The following is an 18,580-nucleotide window of genomic DNA, read 5'->3' on the forward strand; positions in this document are numbered from 1 at the left end:
TCGACAATGATTTCGACATTAACTAAAAGAGTTCTGCTCCTGCCCAAGGTCTTGCATAATCAGAAACGGCATATACTAATAAATCCTGACCTACGAGCAAAATTAACCGAATCTCAAAATCATCCTGTAGTTGTGATTGGAGGTGGACACGCAGGTTGTGAAGCAGCAACAGGATCAGCAAGATCAGGGACACCAACTACCTTGATAACACCAGAAATTAGCAAAATAGGGACGGCTTCGTGCAATCCATCAATGGGAGGTGTTGGAAAGGGCACTTTGCTACGTGAGGTTGATGCACTTGATGGAGTGAGTGCCAAGATCACAGACAAGGCAGGAATACATTTTCGTATATTGAATGCTTCAAAAGGCCCGGCAGTGCATGGACCTAGGGCTCAGATTGACAGAAAGATCTACTTGAATGAAATGCAGAGAGAAATTTGCAATTATCAAAATTTACAACTCATTGAAGCTCAAGTGAAGGATATAATAATAGAGCCGACAAATGCTGAGGATTACGACGGACGTGCATTTGGAACTGTAAAAGGAGTAATATTAGAAGATGGACGAATTTTGAGATGTGATAAAATCGTCGTCACCACAGGAACGTTTTTGGGAGGTGAAATTCATATTGGCCTCAAGGCATTTCCATCGGGTAGAATGGGTGAGAAAGCAACGTTTGGATTATCGAAAACTTTTAGACAAGCCGGATTTAGGTTGGGGAGGTTGAAAACGGGGACACCTGCTAGATTATCTGCCAAGACAATCGACTTCAGCAATTTGATTGAACAGCCATCCGATTTCCCACCCCAGCCCATGTCATATTTGAATGACCGTGTCGATCTTGAGGATAGCTTGGTAAAGTGTTATCAAACACAAACAACTCCCGAGTTCCACAAAGTGATTTCTAACAACTTGGATAAATCTATTCACATTAGAGAAACAGTCAAAGGTCCACGGTACTGCCCAAGCATTGAGTCTAAAGTGATCAAGTTTCCACAAAAGCAGTCACACGTAGTTTGGCTTGAACCTGAAGGTTTGGATACTGATCTTATATACCCGAACGGGATATCGTGCACAATGCCAGAGGACATACAAGAACAAATTGTTAAACTTATGCCAGGCTGTGAAAATGTCAAAATGATGCAGCCAGGATATGGTGTTGAGTATGATTATGTTGACCCTAGAGAACTTAAAATCACCCTTGAGACGAAATTAGTTGAGGGGTTGTACTTGGCTGGTCAAATTAACGGTACAACCGGATATGAGGAAGCTGCCGCTCAAGGATGTGTTGCCGGTATCAATGCAGGACTTTCGTATGCGCAGAAGCCGTTATTGGAGATGAAGAGATCCGATGGATATATTGGTGTATTAATTGATGATTTGATAACAAAGGGAGTTGAGGAACCGTATAGAATGTTCACATCTAGATCAGAGTTTAGAGTTTCAATTCGTTCTGACAATGCAGACAAACGATTAACCGAGTTGGGGTACAGTTTGGGTGTTGTTGGAAATGAAAGATATCAATATTTCAAAAATGAAGTTCAGCAATTCAATGAGATCAAAAATCATTTGAAAAGTCTTCGACTTTCGGGAAGGACTTGGGCACCTGCATTATCAGGAGCAGTCACTGACTTGCGATCGAGCAACAAGGTTGATGGGTGGAAGCTACTTTCATACAAAGGAGTTTCAATCAAGGACGTGCTTCCGCATTTGGATACCTTCACAGGTGGAAATGTCCCCTCATTTTATGAAAACTTGACTAACAGATTGCTCAATCGTATTGATGTTGAAAGTGACTACGAACCATTCATGTCAAAAGAGAAGGCTCACTTGAGTGCCTATGCAGCGGATGAGAATTTACTTTTACCTGCCAATTTTAATTACTCCAATACCGGCAACCTAAAAATCTCCTATGAAGCTTGCTCGATTTTGAATACAATTCAACCAAAGACCATTGGCCAAGCGCGTCGAATACAAGGAATTACACCAACTACCATTTTCGAACTATTGAAACTTGTAAGAGGTAATCAAAAGCAGTATGCTGCTGCCCAATAGAGAGGAAAAAAAAAAAATAATTATAACTGTACATAGTTAAACAACATCGTCATTATCGTCTTTGTTTTTGAAATCAGACTCCTCTTTAGAAATGTTTTCCGATACGTGTCCACTCGGATCCTTCCTTGCCCGATTGGTTTTTGTCATCTCCAGTCAGATTAGCACTCTCACTTTCATCCACCTTGGCTGCAGCACCCTAATTTTAATCAACCATAAACAAACCACCTTCGTCACCCGCCTCAATTTCCGAAAGAGCTTTTTCAATGCTATTTTCAAGCTCAATGACCAACTCAAGAGGTATATTATCTTGAGCTATATCAAAAACTCGTTCAATGTCGCCCAAAGTTTCACCAGTTCCACCAAAATTGATCAGACGAAGATACAAAATCACGTCAGACATATCCACTTGGTTCGAATCTCGCGATTGAGCGTATAGTCTAACACTGTCCATCAACAGCTGTAGGAATTCATTAGAGCTTGATTGAAGCTGCTGAAGGATGCTGTTTGGAAGCTTTTCTACGGATGGAAGGCCCAACGTATCCTGGGCAAGATGTTGGCGACTTAGTAAACTTTTTGTGATAGAATCAAGGTCGCTTGTACTGAATTCATTTTCCTCTGACTCGCTTTTCGAACTTCCTTCACCAGCAGGCGACTTATTTGACGCATCAACTTCTTGAAAAGTGTCAATCTCTACTTCTCTCGTGTCCAAAACTTCGAGAAATTCACTGAAGATGTTACTCCTAACTGGTTGCTTAACATCGGAAATCCGTTGGTCTACCTCGTTCTCTTCTTCAAAAATAATGTTCTCCGCTTGGACTTCTTGTGTAGTAGATTCACGAGCTGCCGGTGGTTTCTGTCCATGGTTCGAAGTCTCTTCCCCCGTTTTACCATCATCATTATTACCATCACCTTCCCCCACAAGAACAACGTCGTCGTCCCCCTCACTAGGTTTTGGCGTAACCTCCTCAAGTGGCTGTGAGGCGTCAGCTTCTGAATGATCTGGACGCGCAACATCAGGCTTGCTTAATTTAACCAGCTCTTTACCTTGAAGTGTTGAGTGTGGTTCCTTTACGGAATCTAAACTTTCCTCCTGTTCTTTATCTTCCGATACAGGAAATTGCTGCTGATCAGTCTCTTTCAGTTCCTCCAAGTTTTCATTATCATTTTCAGCCGCCTCAACCAGGTCTTCATAATGCTCAATCACCTGTGTAGTAGGCTCACCAATCTTAGAATTATGCTCTATTATATCAGACGCGTTAGGTTTATTCTCGCTTTGGTTTTGGTCCAGTAGTTCTAAGCCATGAAGCGACTCCTCATCGAGAGTGGATCCGCGATGCTCTAAGTGCTTAGGCAGTGCTGCTACGTAGCCGCCTTCTGGTTCCAATTGTACGTTGATTGGCCCTGTGGCTTTTTCTTCAGATGTCCTTGAGTCAGTAGTTATAGCATCAGCATCAATATTTTTGGGGTTCGTGTCAAGATGCAACTGCAGCAGTTTGGAAAAAGAACTACCGTTCATGTTAAAGAGATCAGAACTGCTCCCAACAGTGTCTCCTTGAGATACGGCACCCAATGAGGAATTCGCCAAGCGATTTTCAATATCAATTGTAAAGTCTGGTCTTACTCCAATGATTTTCCTCTTCTTTCGTGATGGCTTGTTAAAGTCAGCCAGAACCGGCGTCAGGTCCCTTTCAGTATGCTTTGTGACTGCATCGTTCGAGGAAAAGCTTCTTTTGGATTGCTCATTTTCAGCCTTGGCAGTTTGAGCCTGTAAAATCTTCTGTAAATATGAAACAGGTTTCTTCTTGTGCTTATTTTCCCCGGAAAGTGGCGTCTCCTCTCCAGAGTGGGGACTATGACTTCTATCGACAGTGTCACTGTAATCGACACTTCTGAAAGGTGAAGTTCCAGCAGTGTCAGATCTATTACCTTGTAGCCCAGATGAACCCCCCTCCTCACTTGAGCTTGTCGAAGGAGGCTTACCAATGGAGATTAATTGATCCGTGACTGGTCTTTGAAGATTGAGCATCCTGCAAACGTACCGTAGGTAGTCCAATGTTATTGGACCCTTGTAGTTTACATCATAAGAAGACATGTGATCGACTTTAGTTGATGCAGAGTTTATCGAATAAGCCAAGTCAGGCACCTTTTTGAAAATATCGCTAGACTCTCCATTTTTATGCTGTTGAACCTTTCTTGGAGAGCTGCTCGGAGACGCTAGCCTTGCTGTGGTTTGAGAAAGCTCGTGACCAGGAAGGGGAGCATTGAATTTGGAAGGTGAGTTAAGTGAAGGTATAAAGTCAGGGAATGGTCCTGTCGATGACTCACGGTTGTGCAAAGGATGCAGTAGTCCTAAATCAGATGAATGATGAGCCTGCACTTCAATATCAATTTCATTATGGGACATAGCTCAAAGGTGCAATTTGTCAAGTTAGAGGTCCTTCCTATGTCGTTTGTTTACACTTTTGTGAAAGTCGCTACCTGCCGAAATTTTGCGAATTCAAATTTTCGGAATTTTCTTCACTAAATTGCTATCGCCGAGTTCCTCTCTCTCCGCCCCCTCCTCAGCTCAAGAAACCAGTATCAATGTCAAAAGCAAGCTCAAAGGCCCCTGGAACGCATCTTCCACAATCCAAGAATGACACAGTTTCAAGCGGGGATAATCTACTTACTGCATTGGTGTCAGGGTGTACCGCTGCCGCATTTACCGCTACTGTCACTTATCCTTTTGACTTTATAAAAACTCAACAACAAATCAACAATGCCCCTTACATGAAAAAATGGAACATTCCTGGAAACTATCCTGCTACTTTGGGCCAAATGTATAAAGGTGGTAGTGCATTGGTTTTGGGTGCGGTTGTCAAAAATGGCTCGAGATTGGTTTCGTACAATTGGGCATCTAAGTTTATGTCCATTGATTCCCACGACGGGGAGACAAACAAGACAACTGCACCTCGTATTGTTATTGCTGGGATCATGAGTGCAACGATTGAGACTGCCTTTTTGATACCGTTTGAAAATATCAAGATAACAATGATACAAAATCAATCATTGAAAAATGAGTTGACCAGAACAAAGGATATAGGTTATGATATAACGGGTACGAAAGTTGGTCACCACTCTCACCATCATCCTCATCAGCATGACCATCATGGAGCAACTGGTAAATCACTATTTGCTCGCCAGTACGTGTCACCTAATTCATACTACTCGGCTGAGATTTTGGACACGAAGAAACGCACGGCGCGTTTCCTGGCACCCGCTCCAAAGGGTGTGCGGAACGTCGAGAGTTTGAAGGCATACTACAATAAGCATCCGTCATTGACTTTATTTGGAACTATTAGAGAAATGTATAACCTCAAAGGATTCACAGCATTCACATCTGGTACTTTCATCACTTATACGCGACAAATTGCACTCTCATGGGTTTGGTTCTCATCCTATAATGCTATGCGTCAATTGATCAACCCACATCAAACCGAAAATGCCTGGTTTGGACATAGTCATACTCTTGTTCAACTGCTTGGGTTGCACACTATATCGTCATTGGCTGTTATTGCAGTAACACAACCATTGGATGTTGTCAAGACACACATGCAACTGAAGAATGGGAAAGCGGTGTACAGGGACTCGTTGAGTACAGCATATAAGTTGTTCATGAGACAAGGACCATTGTCTTTATTTAAAGGTGCCCTCCCCCGATTTATCAAGGTCTTGGTCAGCGGTGGACTGACCGGAATAGTTTATGAGTATGTGGAAAATGTGGTTAATGCCGCCGGCGGTCAAACAATGTTCAAATTGGAGTAGTCTACTGAATATAAACTGGTATCAAATATTCGCCACTTTTATGACGAACACCATTGAATGATTTGGCCAAAAGGGTGCCACTATAACTCGGTTGACTAAAGGCAATTTGACTTTTGCGCAAAACTTGTCCATAAACGGAGTGCTTCATGACACAGTTTAACATTTCTTTTGCCAACCCTTGTTGTCTCCAATCGGTTGAAATCCAAATCCGAGAAATGCCTATGCGTACATTCTTCACATTCTGGTTAGGTACAACGCTCTGTGACTTGTAGATCATCCATTTAGCCCCGTTTATAGAATCTGTCGTACATAGACCCACTGCTTTTCCTTCAACTAAAACAACAAATGCTTTACTAGATTCGAATTTGCCCGAGGCCCACTCTTTAGAATCCTCGACTGCATTGAGCTCCTTATTGACCATGGATAGTATTTGCTCTACCTTTTCAATGTGTTTTTTGTTGAGCTTATCGATTGTCTGGATATGAACTTTATAACGTTTGCACGAAACCGAGCCCTTTAATTTCCCCAATTTGTTGGTCCTCTCTCTTCGTACAATAGTAAATGAGCTCAATGGCTTCATATTGAGTGACTGTGGCCATGTCACACCGCTTGTAAATTGTGTGTGGTACTTCTTGTGCAGTTGCACATCAGCACGTACTTGTAAACTGTATGCCATGCCACAGGTGGGGCATGTTGTTCTTTTGTAAGGTATTGCTAGCACGGATTGCACCTTAGTATCGTTTTTACAGTTGTTCATAGCATAACGATAAGCAAAAGTTGATGTCTATTTGTTCGATGTGATCTCGGCGGTAGGAACCATAATATATGCATATGTATTTGTAATTGTGTGCGCGAGTGCGAGTGTGAGTGCGAGTGCGAGTGCAAAGTAATATTTTTCACCTCAACATTCGATTTTTCCCTTTTCCCCAGACCACGATACCATCAATCAATCCAGTTTCCCAAATGTCATCGGAGTACGCAAACCTCTTGCCCAAGAATGGGAAATGGAAGCAACAGATTACCGATTTCTTATCTGAGGATGTGCCTTCATTTGATTTCGGTGGGTTTGTCGTTGGCGCCAAGCCAGAAACTGCCTCATTGTATATGAAACAAGAAGGATTGATATGCGGTGTTCCATTCGCTGCTGAAGTGTTTAAACAATGTGATTTGAAAGTGAAATGGCATCGTGAGGAGAAAACGTACGTCACATCTGAGGAATTAAAACAGAATGGGGGAAAGATCGTTGTTGCGACCGTTTCCGGGGCAGCTAAGAACATCTTGTTGGCGGAACGAACCGCATTGAATTTATTAGCCAGGGCTTCTGGTGTAGCTACACAGTCATATATCACAAAGAAGTTAGCAGACGAAAATGGGTACACTGGGTTGATTGCAGGAACAAGAAAAACCACACCTGGACTAAGATTGGTTGAAAAGTATGCCATGTTAGTTGGCGGTGTTGACACTCACAGATACGACTTGAGTTCCATGGTTATGTTGAAGGACAACCATATTGCATCGACTGGTAGTATTACGGATGCAGTAGCAAAGGCAAGACTGGTTTGTGGATTTGCTGTTAAAGTCGAAGTTGAAGTTAGTTCTGAGAAGGATGCAAAAGAGGCAATAGATGCTGGTGCAGATGTAATAATGTTGGATAATTTCAAAGGCGATGAATTGAGGAAAGTTGCTCAGAGCTTGAAAGAGCATTACAAAGGTAGCAACAAAGCCTTTTTGTTGGAATGTTCTGGAGGATTGACTTTGAACAACTTGAGTAGTTACCTTTCAAATGACATTGATATTTATTCTACATCTTCAATTCACCAAGGCACCGGTATTATTGATTTTTCATTAAAAATTGACGTACAATAGATAGATAGATAGATAGAGAGAGAGAGAGAGAGAGAGATATTTACTACTATCTAATAGATGACACACTTTTTAGCTCAATACTTTGAAAACCGGTGTTGTTCCCCAAAACTGCGTTGACATTTTGCAAAATCTTGGCAGTTTCGGAGCCTGCATCGTCAGAGATCCTCTCATCTAGATGTCCTTCCTCACGTTCTTCATCAAGCCCTTCCTCACGCTCTTGTATATCAGCACCATTTTCCGACACTACTCTAGAGCTCAGCAGGATTCCAGACATACTACTTGACCCACTTGCCAAACTCAAATCTTTCAACAAGTCGGCATGGCCAAGATGTTCTGTCTGCTTAATCTCTTTGAGGACTGGTTGAACACTCTGAGCATTTTTTCTACCGTAGCACCTAATGGCCCTTATATGGCTATCTTTACCTTCTTGGTGGTTGGCTAATATGAAAATTTTTACCATAAAACATTTCAACACGCCATCGTTTCTAATTCCGTTAAATATTATATGAGACCATCCGATTGGCTGATTGAAATTTACTGTACAGACCTCAATCAAATCCCAACCTTCATTGCTCCCAGCCATAATTCTAATTTTACTGGGAGTGTAGCTCTCGTCCAATGAGTAGTTTGTGAAGATTGATATTCGTTCCAACGCTACTTTCTTGATAAACTGAATAGTTATAGAATGAGGATTGGCCAAATGATTATTCATCAATGCTGAACTATTTGGATTTGTATTGTTGCCTCCATTACTACCATCACTTTGCCAGTACGACTCGGGATTGTCTTCTCGTAGTTGCGGTAATCCAAATCCTTGTTTATACGAGGACAACTTCCATGTAGCAAGCGGCGACAAATCAACCAATTGCAAGTCTTCCACCTCTTGTAGTCCCTTAATGTAATAGACCCGTTGAATCTGTTCCAAACTCGGCTGAGTCGACGAGTCATCTATCTGCAGGGTATGTTGTTCATTCTCTGCTGCGTCGTAGGGATGTCGGCTAGAAGCCGTTCCATGACTAATCATATCTTGGTCATCCAATTGATCATCTTCCACATTATTCAATTCTTGTTGTAGACCACTTTGGGCAATCCTGTTGAACGAGCCTTCAAGTTGTTCATCCTCATCCTCATCATCCTCGTCAATCAGTTGCATGAACGCGTGGTGAATTCTGCCGGGTTGATCATTCGCTAGTGAATTGGATCTAATTGAGTCGCGAATCTCCTCGGGCGTGAATGGTGGTTGTATTTGAACCTGATGTTGAGGCTGATCTGGTGTATTAGGGTATGCTTCAGACATTTGTGTCTCCATCACTGCATTATTATCTTGTCGAAGGCGGTGGTGGTGGTTTTGGTTTTGGTTGTGGTGTGGTTGTTGGTGCTGCCGTAAGTCAAGTAAATTATCTTGCCTATTCAGCAAATCAGCTGTACTATCAGTGTTGGTAGAAGAGTCGGTGACGCCAAAGTTGTCCCAATATCCTGATGAATTCATAAAATTTCAAGAAACGCTGTGTTTAAATATTATTAAACTACACCAAAACATGCTGTACTGATAAACAATAACAAAGAAAATTGAGAAATTTAAAAAAAAAGAAAAAAAAAAAAACACACCAAACTAAGTGGAAAATAAATGCAATACTATAAATAACTAGCTTATCAGTCTACTTCTTACCCTTTTTCTTTTGTCTCTTTTTCTGTGACTTGCTCAAAGGTTTGGTCTCTGCTTCCGCATCGGTATTTGTATCATCAGCTCCGTCATCTTCGTCGAGTTGCTCCTCTTGATCTTCTTCGCCGTCCTGTGCTGAGCCAGTCTTTGCCGAAGCTTCTAGATCATCAGCTTTCTCTGATGTATCTTCTGCCTCCCCCTCTACCGGCTCTGCCTTCTCTGTCACTGCAGCTTCTGTAGCATCTGCTTTGGAAGCAGTATCTTCGCTTGGTTTCTCAATACTCAAATCTTGGAACTCATTTTCTAAAGGTTGCTCTTTCTTCTCATCCTTTTTATCTTCAACCTTCGATTGCTCTGTCTTCAGCTTACCATCAATTATAGTTTCCTTGGGTATAGTGAATGAGCTCGAATTATTGTCAAGATTGACCAACGGACTGGATACAGCCGGTTTATTCTTTCCCTGGACTGCATTCAAACTCGTTGCGGAATTGTTTTTCGAAAATGGTGTTTTCAAATTCACATTGGAACCACTTCTGGATTGAGTCAAGTATGGACTGTTCCTACCTGACTCATGAACTTTTTTAATAGGTTTTGGTGGTTGGTATGCAGTTTGGAAATTCTCGGTCAAACCATACTTTTTCAAAGCTCTCTTCTTCAAGATTTCAATGTAATTGGGTCTGCCTCTGGTTCCATCTTTACCAAATTCCTTGCCATCTCTGTCATAAAAGCTCAACTCACCTTGGTTTTCATCCTCGTCACCAATCACGAAATCACCATCTCTATCCGACGACAAGAACCCCAATTCTTCTTGGTACTCACTAGAATCAATCAAGAAATTTCCCGATTCCAAATCAGTCGTGAACTCAAAAATAAACTCTTGTAAACTGCGAGCAACAACCAACTTTGTATCAAAGTCACGTCCAAACAAAATTATTTGACCCCATGTACCATTTGTTCCTGGATTCAAATCCATGGCAACTTGGTTTCCAATGTTGTCCTTGAGCAATATTACCCATCCTCTGTTGTAGTAATTTGGTTGGATTGAATTGGGTGGAATGGACCTCTGATTAGTGATAAAGGTACCGCCACCTTGTCTCTGAAGCTGCTGCAGACTGCCTTCTTTCACATCAGTTTGTTTCTGCTGATGTTGTGACGTGTATTGTTGTCTTTCAATTCTTTCAGCGACTTTGTTCCAAAGAATGTTTTCCTCTACAATACTCTCCAAATCCAATAAAACCAATCCCATAATCAATCCTGTTGGTTTTCCGCCTCTCAATTGACCATCGTGCCTTTTGTAAAACTGTCTAAAGTCCTCAGGTAGACTCCTTGAACCACACTTTAAATCTCGTAAAAATTCATTCAAATCGGCCGAGGTAACACCATCGTTCAAATTGTCATCCAATTCAGGGTATTCTTCATCAATCCAGTGCTCAATACGATCCCACAACGAATCTATTGAAGGTAAGGGAGGTAATCCATCAGCATCGAAATTCTGAAGCTGCACGTCTTGGCCTAATTGACTTTGTGATGACCTCAAACCTGGTCTGTAGAAGCCACCGGCAGCAGAGTCTTGCAATGACAGTCTAGATGCGTTCATGTCAGCATTCAAGTTTATTGCTGAACCATTTGGATGTGCTCCAATTGAAGCACCAGCCAAACTGTCATCGTCGTTATTTTGGGACCTGTAAGGGGAATCATAAGAAGCATAGTGATCGTTGGTGGTTACTGAGTGGACGAACGCTTTAATATCATCAAGGAACCCCATCTTTGTACGGATGTTATGCTTATTGAAATGTAAAACCTGGAAGCAAATACAACCAAATTGAGCAAAACAAATTAAAAAAAAAAATAAATATAAAAAAAATAGAAAAACAAGAAAAAAAAAAGAAAAAAAAATTAAAGACAAAACTGAGAGACGAGGAATTGGAAAAGTTGGTGAAAGAGAAAAAATTGTATTCCATTTGAGGCGTGACTTGTCTATTCTACACAAAGCATAATGCCTCGACAATAGGGGAATACAAACGCATGAACTGCACAAAGATACTTCCCAAGGAAGAGTTTGGCTTAATGGGCTCCATCTACGTAAAGTGTGCTATATTCGTTTATCTGTTTTGTTGCAGAAAAGGAAAAGCAAGTATAGAAAGCCAATTTGGGCAAGCAGTAGGCTGTGTTTACACGTGACTGCCCATATTTTCGTGTCACACTCCGACTTCACGTGACTGAGGCGATATATTTTAGAAATATACACGTCTAATATTGCATCAGTGGGTTACATGATGCGTAGTGGATTTGCATTAAATATATGTACTTGGGGAAGGCTACTCACTAGGACCGTTCCAGTCTATATTGGAGCTTTATTTCTCAACAAGTAATCACTGATAACTTCACCAAAAAATTCAGTCACCAACTCTTTGTCTTTCATTTGGGTTAAATTGTCTACACTCTCCATTAGCTCATAGTTGATTTCCTCCGTCACTTTGGAGTCTTGTTGATAAGCTGGATTGTTCAATACCTTGTGTCTCATCCAATGAGCTGCAGTCGGTATCTCACCACTTGCACGTTTCGAAATCAACATGAGATAATACTTTAATCTAATCAAAGTTCGAGCACAGTTGGAATCAGGGCAATGTTTACAACTTTCAGGCACCAACTCAGTTGCAATGAGTTTGATGATTAAGCTGATCAATCCGGGGAATTTTCCATCCCCATTTATAATCTCATGCAATGTGTAGCGCTGATCGATACCAAAATCATCAACATCATTTACATCCTCAACTGTTTTTCCCTCGCAACCCTTTGCACTAGCGGCTACAGAACCATTTGCCTGTCCACTGTGCGCTTGAGTTGCTGCTCCGTTGGTCTTTCCATTCATTGCAGCAAGACTGGCACTTGAAGCGTACCCCTTTAGGTAAACAGGTCCATCTTCCAATACATCGTTTCCTTCCATCAAGAAACGGTCAAACCAGCTAAAGTCGTAGCCGGTGAAATCATGGTAATCTATATTCCATGAATCCATCGATTTAAACCAAAACTTATCATTCAATACCGAGTCGACTTTATGTGCCAATGTCATATTCAACTCAACCTTCAGAAGCGGGATATAAAAATTTGGCTTGAATTTCAAAATGGCGCGTGACAATAATGTAATGAATGAGGAAAATGCTGCATTTTCAAAATCGGTGATTTGAACCTCCATTGGTCTAAATTCAACTCTCCAACCAGGCTTATTAGTGAAATCGACTTTGCCATCGGCATCACTTTCGTACAATGCTGGCGGCTTGAAACGTAATGTTTGCCAATTTGTACTTTGCAAGTTCTCGAAATGGTCATTGCTCAAATTGTTATCCTGGTCAATTCTCTCACTGAATATGACCAACGGATCTCTGATGAATAAATGAGCAAAATGATTAGCCAAATGCTTGTCAAATTGTCCCAGTTTGTCATTGAGTAAACGTTTGTATACCTTTGAGTTTATTGGGGCATTCAAATCATTGAAACTGTCCTTGAAGTAACTAGTGTCAAACTTGTGGTCTCCGAGATAATTATCCACTGATCCGTACCGCGACTTCGGAATTGTTTGAATTGGTTTGCCATCTTTTGTGTACAAATCTTGCAAATCTCCATATGCATTCACGCTGTGATTATTCACTTGCAAATTTTCCTTCTCGTTTATGTCCAACCCACCAAACAAGTGATAATTTGGATATGGCTCTTGGGCTTTTTCAATAAATGTACGATCATCAACAGCACCACAAATTACGTTCCACCGCACATCCTGATCTACTAAAAACCCTTTAAATATAGGTGCTGCACCAGTCAAGCTCAACAATATTGGTGCTACTGGCACCAAGGTATCATACAAGTACCTCGCCTGGTTAATATTTTCACATTGCATTGTAATTTGCAAACAGCTTGAACCCATACCGAAACCCATCGAATCCATATATACATGACCAGGCTTGGATGCACCAATGTGGGGCTCAACATCGCTCTTGAATAACTGACGATTAACAGGTATCGAGTCGTCAAGCAACTTTGTGCGTTTGTCAGGGTACATGGGTAAATTCATTGCCACCTTGTGACCTTTACGTTTGCGGATATTGGCGGTTAAAGTGGGGAATCGCGCGTGCCGATTGATGATTTCATCGGGCAAAAACAACGACTGAGAAGCTGGCCCAATTGGTTTTGCCGGTGGTGATGTAAAGTTCCCACAACCCATTCTTGGGAATGCCGTTATTGTCAACGGCTTGATATGTGGCGGAAGCTCATCCGTGCTCAAATCTCGACGCTTAATCATATTTTCCTCAACATACACATAATCCTCAAGTTTGCCTCCATCGTAGGGCTTTGCGGGAGTGGCTTCAATCATGTATCTACCATATTCAGGATGAAACAAGACGTTATTCTCTTGTGCTTTAGGGAGTGACTTTGCTTCATCATTCAAGTCATCCAAAACATAATCCTTATCGATAGCCAACTTTGCAGTGTGCAGTTGCTTGTCCAAGTCAATCAACATGTACTCAACCTCATCTCCCCAGAGGAACTTATCATTGTCTCTATTATAGTGCTGACGGAAAATATTAATCAACTGTGTGATACCATTGTCTCTGACATGTTCGTTGTGCTTCTTCGACTCGTGCCAGTCTAGTGGTGTACCCAAAGAAAGCAATCCCATGGAGGTGGAGTTGTGTGATGGTAAGCAAAAATGGAAAAAAAAAAAAGTGTGGTTGCTAAATGCCCGTCGCAGGTAGAAAGGGTATTGAATGAAAAAGATTCACTTAGAAAGTGGGGGGGAGGGAAGGGGGGGATTGCTTAGGTAGGGCGTTGGTGTATTAGTAGAAGATATATTAGCTAGTGAATACAAGCAATAAGTATGATCTCCTTGCTCTGTCTCTGTTTCTGTCTTTGTCTTTGTCTTTGTAGTTTGAAAATTTAATTATTGATAAATAATGTTGTAAAGTTGAATTTCTTTTTGTTTTTTGTTTTTCTTTTGTTTCTTTGTGCACGCAATGTGGTCCTTGGGCTTTTTGAATCGGGTCAGTTGCAATACAAACTCAAGTATGAAATGAGAAGTAGTGAATTGACTACTAGACGTCTACTCTTGTCTAAAATATGAAATATCAAAGAATCAGTATGGCATTGCGTGCTTTCGTTGAGGTATAAAAGAGATGCTGTTTTCTGGGTTATTGATCTCCCCCCCCATCCAAGATTACTAAGCAAACAAATCTTTGTGTGCATTTTCTCTTGTCTAGCTCAGCCGGTGAGCTAAAATTACGTTTGTTCCTGCTGTGTCGGTTCGCGCACAGGCTGACCCGAGATCGGATTCTACTGGGCGGGTAACAAACAAATTGTATCTCGTGAGGACGAAAAATAGAGAAATAGAAAAATCAGCCGCTTAATTAGGGACAAGTCTTATTTTTTTTTTTCAACAACAATAATTTATGCAAAAGAAGATGATGCGAGGTCAGGTGATACGGTGCAGGATTTTTTGTGCTAGGAGTAATTCCAGCAAGCACTGTCATTGATATAGCAGATACACCTGAAAATGAATAACGTATATTGGCTATTCAGAGCTGCCGACTGAGAGAGGGTGTTGAAACAGAGTCTCTTCCGTGTTAGAGTTGTAATTCTGCAAACGTTAAACACCCTCTATCCTTGCAAATTGATGGATGCAGTAATCAATAAATCAACTTATTATTCACTATACTACTCTAGTACAATCCTTCTGCATTGTCAACAACACACCCTTCTTGATCTCCTCTCCTCTCAACCAACTCACCAATAACAAGAGCACCCTTTTCGCCAGCATTTTCCAAACTCTTCAATACTTTATCAGCGTTGGCTTTTTCAACTATTAAAACCATACCAATACCCAAGTTGAATGTCTTTAAGATATCATGGACAGGAACCTGACCTTGCTTACCAAACCATTTGAAGATTTCAGGAACTTCCCATTTGCTAATGTCAACTTTTGCTTGTAAATGTTTGGGCAATGCACGTGGAATGTTTTCCACCAATCCACCCCCTGTAATATGAGCCAACCCCAATAACAATCCTTCATTGATACTAGGCAACAATTGCCTGACGTAAATCTTGGTTGGCACGAGAACCTCTTCACCAATGGTTTTGGACTTGTTCCATGGAGCTGGTGATTGATAATCAAACTCACTTATCTCAATGATTTTACGCACCAAGGAGAACCCATTAGAGTGGATACCATTGGACCTTAATCCGATAAGAACATCGCCCGCTTTCATGTCGGCCACTTTGGGTAATATCTTGTTCTTGTCAACAGCACCAACAGCTGTACCATTGGTATCGTAATGGCCCTCATCATACATACCTGGCATTTCTGAAGTCTCTCCACCAACCAAAGCACAACCAGCTTCAATACACCCGTTGGCCACACCATCAACAAACTTGGCTGCAACTTCAACGTCTAATTTACCAGTTGCAAAGTAATCCAAAAACATTAATGGTTCAGCACCTTGGACAACCAAATCGTTGACATTCATTGCTACCAAATCAATACCCACAGTGTTGTGAATGTTCATTATTTGTGCAATTCTCAATTTAGTTCCCACACCATCGGTTGCTGCAACTAATAAAGTGTTGGCAGTATCATATCCAGCAGCTTTCAAATCAAACAAACCACCAAATCCACCAATGTCAGAATCAGCACCGGGTCTGGCTGTAGATTTGACCTTGTTTTTAATGTTTTGCACTAGCAAGTTACCATTGTCGACCGAAACACCAGACTCGGCGTATGTAACCCCGCTTCCTTGTTTAAATTTATCAGCATCACGGAAAGCTCTGTGTGCGATATCCTTTCTGTTATATTTCTTTTGGAAGTTGACATGGTCAACACCAACATAAGCTCTGTCAACTGATTGTCTCAAAGTCTCACCCAAAGCGGTAGCGGCAATCACCCTTCCACCACTAGTGACAACTTTGCCTTCCGCAGTGCTGGTACCAGCATGGAAGATGAAAGTGTCCTTTGGCAATGGTTCCTTGACTGTGATTTCATCTCCTTTACCGTATGATTCCGGGTATCCACCAGCTGCCATAACCACAGTGGTAGAAAACAATGGCTTCGTGGCAATTTTCACCGAGTCCAATCTATGCTCGGCGGCTGCAAGCATGACTTGAGCCAAGTCCGTATCATCACTCAACAATGGCAAAACTGTTTGAGTCTCTGGGTCACCAAACCTGACATTGTACTCCAACACTTTTGGCTGCTTAGATGGGGTCAACATAATACCAGTGAATAATACACCGCACATTGGGAAGCCATCCTTTCTCATTCCGTCAATAGTAGGCTTGATGATTTCCTCATCGATCTTGGTCAAAATTTCCTTTGTAGCAATGGGTGCCGGAGCATAAGCTCCCATACCACCAGTATTCAAACCTTTATCACCATCACCAATTCTTTTGTGGTCTTGAGCAGCCGGTAAGTTGTAAAAAGAGTACCCATCAGTGATGGTCAATATACTCAATTCATCTCCTTCAAGATACTCCTCAATAACAATTTCATTACCTGCATCTCCAAAGTTTTTGTCAACCATGATTTCATTCAATCCTTCCAATGCCTCTTCCTTGGTTTCAGGAATCAAAACACCTTTACCAGCAGCAATACCATCAGCTTTCAATACCAACCTGTAGTCAATTTCGTCAATGTACTTCTTAGCTTCATTGACATCTGTGAAATTCTTGAATCTGGCAGTTGGTATTTGATGTCTTTCCATAAACTCCTTAGATGCAGCTTTAGAGCCTTCCATGATGGCAGCTTTGGCGCTAGGACCGAAAACTGGGATACCAACAGAGGTGAAAACTTGAGCGATTCCATCAACCAAAGGTTGTTCAGGACCAGGGACAACTAAATTGATCTTTTTCTCAACTGCAAAATCTTGTAATTTTTGGAAATCCTTTGGTGATGAACTTATGGGGACATTGGTGACTTTGGATGATTGAGTAGTTGTGCCTCCGTTACCTGGAGCTACGTAAACGTGGTTCACGCTGGCCGATTGTAAAAGTCTCCAAACGATGGCATGTTCTCTTCCACCGTTACCAATTACGAGGATGTTCAACGACATGATGAGTGATGTATGTACGTGTGTGTGTGTGTCTGTGTGTGTCTGTGGGTATGTGTGTCTGTATTGGTCGATGATCGCTCCAGCAGAGATGCGGTCGCATCTAAAAATAAAAAACAACAAAAATTAATTTCAATTTCTTTTTTGGTTTTTTTGACTCTTTTTTTTTTTTTTTTTTATTTTCTTTTCTGGGAGCGATGAAATGAGTCTCAATTTTGCATCCATTACAATGGAGTTTCCCGTTGTGGATTGGCTTGTCGACTGAGTTGCCTTTTGGTTTGATATGAAAGTGTTGCACTTGAGGCAACAAGGCATGAATAGGCACCTAATTGCTGTAAAGGCTGTGACACCTCTTATCATGTATCGATAGGAGACCAACTCTGACTTCGACATCTTGTTTTACTCTTGCGGCCATGTTGAATAAACTAAAAATGTCAGAAACTTATGATAGTCACTTTTTCTTTGAAGTAGATTTCCAAGTCGATTCCCAGTGCTTCAAAAGTAAGAGCGAGTCATCGTTAAAGTGAGACACAATTTTACACCCAATAGGAAAATCACAATACTGAGTTACGAGTAGAATGATTGTCATGTGTTTTCTCTGGTAATGCCTCTCGCATGAGAAAGAAGCCAAGAGAAGTTATCTGTCTTGCAGTTCTCTCATTTATTTGTGCGAAAATTCAGGAATTTTTTTTGCATTGAAGTATTGAACAGCGGGACCGAAGAGTGATTACCATGTAGCCAAACCAATGACAAAAGTTAACTACACGTAATCATTGTATAACATATATCAAACTAGAGGAACGTGCCAAAAGAATTGAAAGTACCACAAACAAATGCAATAAGGAACAATAAACATCATTTCCAGCCAATCCGCTCCCTTTGAAGGGAAAAGAAGAATAAAAAAAAAAAAAAAAATTAAAACCAAACTTTTCCGATGCGCTTTTTATATCCCTCTCTTTTGCCCAGAAATACATCAAGCTTTTTACTTCTCAACAACCCTTTTTTTTATAAGATTAGGGTACATCTTTATATCATGACATACCTCTTTGCTTGTACAGAGATACCTTAGTACACTAGATTAGGATTAGCTCTCTCTCTCTCT

At 41.2% G+C, this 18,580-nt stretch overlaps 9 protein-coding genes across 9 annotated transcripts; 3 read left to right on the forward strand and 6 right to left on the reverse strand. All coding sequences in view use genetic code 12, as the record gives it.

The window, feature by feature from the left end:
* Window positions 1-6: 6 nt before the first annotated feature.
* On the forward strand, window positions 7-2,055 carry MTO1 (tRNA modification protein; the record flags this gene model as incomplete). Its single annotated transcript, XM_051752218.1, has 1 exon — window positions 7-2,055. One exon carries the CDS (start codon window positions 7-9, stop codon window positions 2,053-2,055), a length of 2,049 nt encoding a protein of 682 aa, XP_051608687.1.
* A 202-nt stretch (window positions 2,056-2,257) lies between these two features.
* Window positions 2,258-4,459, reverse strand: KGF57_002861 (uncharacterized protein; the record flags this gene model as incomplete). Its single annotated transcript, XM_051752219.1, has 1 exon — window positions 2,258-4,459. The coding sequence occupies one exon, from the start codon at window positions 4,457-4,459 to the stop codon at window positions 2,258-2,260; it is 2,202 nt and encodes a 733-aa protein (XP_051608688.1).
* A 179-nt stretch (window positions 4,460-4,638) lies between these two features.
* On the forward strand, window positions 4,639-5,859 carry KGF57_002862 (uncharacterized protein; the record flags this gene model as incomplete). Its single annotated transcript, XM_051752220.1, has 1 exon — window positions 4,639-5,859. One exon carries the CDS (start codon window positions 4,639-4,641, stop codon window positions 5,857-5,859), a length of 1,221 nt encoding a protein of 406 aa, XP_051608689.1.
* Window position 5,860: 1 nt separating this feature from the next.
* Window positions 5,861-6,616, reverse strand: KGF57_002863 (uncharacterized protein; the record flags this gene model as incomplete). Its single annotated transcript, XM_051752221.1, has 1 exon — window positions 5,861-6,616. One exon carries the CDS (start codon window positions 6,614-6,616, stop codon window positions 5,861-5,863), a length of 756 nt encoding a protein of 251 aa, XP_051608690.1.
* Window positions 6,617-6,822: 206 nt separating this feature from the next.
* On the forward strand, window positions 6,823-7,725 carry KGF57_002864 (nicotinate-nucleotide diphosphorylase (carboxylating); the record flags this gene model as incomplete). Its single annotated transcript, XM_051752222.1, has 1 exon — window positions 6,823-7,725. One exon carries the CDS (start codon window positions 6,823-6,825, stop codon window positions 7,723-7,725), a length of 903 nt encoding a protein of 300 aa, XP_051608691.1.
* Window positions 7,726-7,771: 46 nt separating this feature from the next.
* On the reverse strand, window positions 7,772-9,214 carry KGF57_002865 (anaphase promoting complex subunit; the record flags this gene model as incomplete). The annotated part of the gene is made up of 1 exon (XM_051752223.1): window positions 7,772-9,214. The coding sequence occupies one exon, from the start codon at window positions 9,212-9,214 to the stop codon at window positions 7,772-7,774; it is 1,443 nt and encodes a 480-aa protein (XP_051608692.1).
* Window positions 9,215-9,383: 169 nt separating this feature from the next.
* Window positions 9,384-11,153, reverse strand: SMI1 (Smi1p; the record flags this gene model as incomplete). Its single annotated transcript, XM_051752224.1, has 1 exon — window positions 9,384-11,153. One exon carries the CDS (start codon window positions 11,151-11,153, stop codon window positions 9,384-9,386), a length of 1,770 nt encoding a protein of 589 aa, XP_051608693.1.
* Window positions 11,154-11,729: 576 nt separating this feature from the next.
* GCS1 (glutamate--cysteine ligase) lies at window positions 11,730-14,063 on the reverse strand (the record flags this gene model as incomplete). The annotated part of the gene is made up of 1 exon (XM_051752225.1): window positions 11,730-14,063. The coding sequence occupies one exon, from the start codon at window positions 14,061-14,063 to the stop codon at window positions 11,730-11,732; it is 2,334 nt and encodes a 777-aa protein (XP_051608694.1).
* A 1,036-nt stretch (window positions 14,064-15,099) lies between these two features.
* Window positions 15,100-17,481, reverse strand: ADE5,7 (bifunctional aminoimidazole ribotide synthase/glycinamide ribotide synthase; the record flags this gene model as incomplete). The annotated part of the gene is made up of 1 exon (XM_051752227.1): window positions 15,100-17,481. The coding sequence occupies one exon, from the start codon at window positions 17,479-17,481 to the stop codon at window positions 15,100-15,102; it is 2,382 nt and encodes a 793-aa protein (XP_051608695.1).
* Window positions 17,482-18,580: the final 1,099 nt, after the last annotated feature.

The sequence above is a fragment of the Candida theae genome (genome assembly GCF_024610275.1).
Source record: "Candida theae strain CBS 12239 chromosome Unknown scaffold3, whole genome shotgun sequence".
In the NCBI taxonomy this organism is placed as follows: Eukaryota; Fungi; Ascomycota; class Pichiomycetes; order Serinales; family Debaryomycetaceae; genus Lodderomyces; species Lodderomyces theae.